This window comes from Meleagris gallopavo, chromosome 19 (assembly GCF_000146605.3).
Source record: "Meleagris gallopavo isolate NT-WF06-2002-E0010 breed Aviagen turkey brand Nicholas breeding stock chromosome 19, Turkey_5.1, whole genome shotgun sequence".
NCBI lineage: Eukaryota > Metazoa > Chordata > Aves > Galliformes > Phasianidae > Meleagris > Meleagris gallopavo.
Genome location: NC_015029.2, coordinates 1,336,214 through 1,341,000, shown reverse-complemented (window position 1 = coordinate 1,341,000; position 4,787 = coordinate 1,336,214). Strand labels below are relative to the sequence as shown.

The 4,787-nt window shown below is 54.8% G+C and overlaps 1 protein-coding gene across 1 annotated transcript in view; it reads right to left on the bottom strand.

Moving 5' to 3' along the window:
- WDR31 (WD repeat domain 31) overlaps positions 1-3,903 on the bottom strand; it is a 7,001-nt gene extending 3,098 nt beyond the window's left edge. Inside the window, exons 1-7 of the mRNA XM_031556143.1 lie at positions 3,816-3,903; positions 3,273-3,548; positions 2,650-2,779; positions 1,565-1,639; positions 643-787; positions 464-564; positions 36-103 (exon numbers count right to left, since the gene is read on the bottom strand). Coding sequence (XP_031412003.1) covers positions 36-103; positions 464-564; positions 643-787; positions 1,565-1,639; positions 2,650-2,779; positions 3,273-3,319 — 566 coding nt within the window. The 5' untranslated portion in view covers positions 3,320-3,548; positions 3,816-3,903. The remainder of the gene's footprint in view (positions 1-35; positions 104-463; positions 565-642; positions 788-1,564; positions 1,640-2,649; positions 2,780-3,272; positions 3,549-3,815) is intronic.
- Positions 3,904-4,787: the final 884 nt, after the last annotated feature.

Below are 4,787 nucleotides of genomic sequence, written 5' to 3'. Positions count from 1 at the left end.
TGTGGCCCTCTCTGCAGCTGCCTGGAAGGATTTACCTGATGGTTTTATCCTCTGATGTCTGGATGACGTAGGGCTCCCCAGGGACCCAGCACAGGTGTGTCACCTGTAGAGGGGAAGGGATAGATGGCAGTGATGCAAGGATTTGGGCTTAGGGAGGAACCAGCGGCTCAGCAGGACATGGTGCCATGGAAACAGAGGTACCCCAGGCACCGCTTTGTCCACTGCTTAGCAAAAGTGAATTAATAAATTGCTGTACATCTGTGGGTGCCTTTGTGCTCCTGAGGTGCACTTCTGGAGGAAAGGAAAACCAGCCTTAAGCTGATCTCCAGAAGCATCAGTCAATCTTCATGGTGTCTCAGGGGTTTAGTGTAGTGCCGAACTTGGGGCAAATTCACTCTTTGAGGCTTTGCATGCAAGGGACCAAAGCTGCCATTATGGGATGTGAAGAACCAGAGGCTCCTACCAGGTTCCTGGAGAGAGCAGCTCTGCACAGACACTCTCCGGTCTCCACGTCCCATTTGCGAACGGTGTTGTCTCGTGAACCTGTGCACAGCCGAGATGCATCTGCAAGAGCAAGTCAGCATGCAAACACTGCCATGCTAAAGCAGGAAGAACCACTGTGAGGAGGGTGCTGCTCCTCACCTGGGCTCACAGCCAGTCCGGTAACCACCAGCTCATGTCCTGGGAAGCACTGCCTTGGCCCCGAGGTCCCATGGAGCTCCCACATCATTACTGTTCTGTCCCGGGATGCACTGAAGACTCTGTTGGAATCGTGGGTGCAGGTGACCTGCAGAGGAACAGATGGAAAAATGGGTTGGGCTCTGGCCTGGCTGTGTGCTGGGAAAGCACAGCTGCTGAAGCTGCTCTGCTTCCTGTCCATGGCAGCACTGTGACAACAGACGTTGCTGACAAGAAGAGATCAGTGCTGAGGGTGGAGAGATCCCCAGCTCAGCTGTGCTGCCCAGAGTCACTCACACCGTGATGAGTGCCTGCAGCCCCTGGTGCGCAGGGAAAGGGAAATGCTGGCAGTTCCCATCACTGTCCCTGTGACACAGCTACAGAGATACAGGGATTAACCCGCTTCCCTGGGGTGAGCGCAGAGCTGCTGAGCTGTGGCTTGGATGGCGTGAGGTCAGATATTTCCCTGTATGGCAGCACAGCAATAAATGCTTCTTGTTTTGTACTGGGTCTCACAGGAATAAGCAAAAGCACGTTCCTGATGCAAAGACACCTCACTGCAACGTTTGAAACCCTGCTTTGAAGCCCACGTGCCAGAACTTCCTGAAAGGAGACACTGGAATCGACATCGTGTTGCACCTCGACCCTATTCTATCCTCAGAAAATCCATTTTACGGGAAAAAGAAAACTTTCTTAGAAACCCAAACGGGCACACTGCACGTCACTGTGAGCACTGGGAGGTATGAAAGGTGAGGAGGAGCACAGGGGATGCTGGGTGCTGCCCAGTCACCCCAACAGAGCAGAGTGCTCTGCAGATACCAGACTGCCACTGCTGCTCCTGTTCCAGTTTGAGGCAGGAGAACCCACAGCACTCCTTGATGCTCACCTTGGTGACCTCGTGCTCATGGCTGACGAAGCGCCCCAGCACAGCTCCAGACCTCCAGTTACAGACAGCCACACTCTGCAGAGAGCCAGGGGAAGGAAGTCAGCGGTGGCAGTGGAACAGGACACAGAGGGCTCACACACAGCCTTGGTTTGTGTTACACTGAGCCAAAGAGGGAACAGATCGTTCTGCTTTTGAGCTCTGCAGCAAACACAGATGTCTTCAGAGCGCATCCCACCCTCTCTGCCACCACATCCTCCTTATTGAGGGTCACAGAGGGACCTGGACAGATTGGATCGATTCAATAGGGCCAAGTGTCGGGTCATGTTGGTCACAACAACCCCAGGCAATCCTACAGGCTTGGGGAGGGCTGTCTGGAAAGCTGTCTGATGGAAAGGGGCCTTGGTGTGCTGATAACAGTCAGCTGAATATGAGCCAGCAGTGTGCCCAGGTGGCCAAGAAGGCCAACGGCATCCAGGCTTGCATCAGGAATGGTGTGGTTGCAGGACCAGGGAAGTCATCCTGCCCCTATGCTTGGCACTGGTGAGGCCTCGCCTGGAGTTCTGAGTCCAGTTTTGGGCACCTCAGTACAGAAAGGACATGGAGGTGCTGGAGCAGGTCCAAAGAAGGGCAACAAGGCTTGTGAAGGGCTTGGAGAATATAGCCTATGAGGAAAGACTGAAGGAACTGGGACTGTTCAGTCTGGGGAAAAGGAGGCTGAGGGGAGACCTTATTGCTCTCTTCCAATATCTGAAAGTGCTTACAGTGAGAGCGGGGTTGGTCTCTTGTCACTGGTGACAGGATGAGGGGAAATGGCCTCAAGTTGTGCCAGGGTTGGGTTAGGTTGGATATCAGGAGACACTTCTTTACAGAAAGGGTTGCTAAGCTCTGGAATGGGCTGCCCAGGGAGGTGGTTGAGTCCCCATCCCTGAATGTGTTTAAAAACTGTTTGGATGTGGTGCTCAGGGACATGATTTAGCAGAGGGCTGTTAGAGTTAGGGCAGTATGGTTAGGTCATGGTTGGACTCGACGATCTTTAAGGTCTTTTCCAACCTGAGTGATTCTATGATTCTCTGATTCTATTGTACCTTATCCTTTCCTCCTGACACGCAGAGCTCTGGTCTGACAGCAGCCACGCAGGTGACTGCATCGCTGTGTGCAGGGCTGTGCAGCTCCACCACCCCACCACGTCCTGGCCTTCCCATGGAGCCATCAGCCCTGCAAGCGGCAGAGGGACAGCAGCAGTGTTTTAAGGTCAGATATTAGGACAAATTTCTTATCAGAAGGAGCGGAGAGGCAGTGGCACAGACTGACTGCCGCCGGGGTGGGGGGGGTCCCTGGAAGTGTTCAGGAAATGTGGAGATGTGGCACTGAGGGATGTGGTCGGCGGTGGGAGTTGGGTTGGGGCTGGGGATCCTTGAGGCCTTTTCCAACCTGAATGATTCTATGATTAAGGGCAGACCATTTGGCCTCCAGAGCTCTGTCTCAGCAACTTACAGGGAGTGTAAATGGCCACACCGACATGCTCAGCCACTCCTGTGAGTTACATCTTGGATCCCATCCCCCCAGAGGAGCCAGGCAGCAGCAAGGCTCAAAAATGAAGATCTAATCCATAAATTCAGTAATGAAACTAAATTCACATGCTTGAAATATTCCCCATTCATCCAGCCCCTTTAGTAACCCAAGATATGACCATCTGAGGATGCTTTACCTGTACGTGGCCGTGTGCAAGCTGATCTTACTCTGCAGTTTCCCCATCCCACCGCTGAACACAAAGCATCAGCTGCAGGCAGCAGCACGGAGCATCACAACGCCGGGCTCAGGCACTCACTGCTGGGACGGGGCTGGGTGCAAGGAGATGCAGCATGATCAGAGATCCTGAGAGATTTCTGCTTCTCACACATCCAGGACAAAGCGCTGCTCTCCCTCCTCTGGGGTCACGTGCTGGGGGACGCCCACCCTCTGCACGACACCGAATGGACACCGCCTGCAGGCACAGACAGAGGGCAGCCACCAATAAACCCATTTCAATGGCAGCGAATTACCAAGTCCAGTAATTGGATTCCCTGCAGATGAAGATACACCAATTGGATTTAGTCTGCGTTAGGCGTACGTTAGTGCTCCCATCCTCTGGACAGGTATTCTGCCAACAGAAGGTGAGAAGAAAACCCAACTCCTATTGGTTGAATTACTTCCTATTGGAAGGAAGAAAACGTATGCATTCAGTCTGCCCAGAGACTGGGAAGCTCCATACCTGCAGCACTCAGCAGGGGTCGGTGGCATTCCACAACACACTCCCTTTCTAATTTTACCCTGGCAGCCTCTGTGATTAGCAATTAGTAATACCAGCTAATCTCAGCCTGCTCTATCCACAAGCTTGCATGTTCCAAAGGTGCAGAGAACCGTCCAGCTCCCAGCTCCGGGCAGCGTTACGTTGCTCATTCACCTCCTTCCATCAGAGCGAGCACCGAAAGGAACAAAAGTGGTTTTTCTGTGACAGCAAGAGAATGCGGGAAGTTGTTTGTCCTGCAAAATAAAACGGCATGAGGTGCTAAGGCTTAAATTCTGACTAATTCCTGCCCTTGGTTGGGCTCCTGCACCAGCAGTGCCGTTTCTCCCACAAGCACAGCCATCCATCCTTCCTGCCCGATGGCTGCAGGGAGAGCAGCGCCGTGCCGGGCGGCGGCCGCGTCCTTCTGCCCTCTGCAAAGAGCGGATCCTTCTGGGTCCCGAAGGAACCATCGGTCCCATGGACGGGGCTGTACCGCTCGTAGTTTCCCTATGGGTTTCCACGACCCGAAGCCCCTTCCACAGCACGGAGCCGCATTCGGGGACCTCCCGCCCACCGGGAACCTCCCGTCCTCGCAACGCACCGCTTCACAGAATCCAGAATCATTCTTTTTCAAACCAGATTATCATTATTTAAAGCCGGCCCGCCCGTTGCCAGGGGCGCTGTACGAACAGCGCAGCGATACCCGCACGGCGGAACGAGGGAACGACGGCACCCCGGCGTGCGGGCACCGATTCCCGCACACTCCTTCCCCCATCGCTACAGCGGCGGCGGATCTCGCGTACGTCCGAAGGGTGCCGGCAGAGGCAACGCTTCCCGCAGCCCCACCGCAGCCACACGACCTGACGTCCCCCGGGAAGCACCGCCTCGCACTCACCGCTCCGCGTCCCCGCTCCGTATCCCCGCTCCCTGCGGTTCCATGGAGACGGGCGGGGC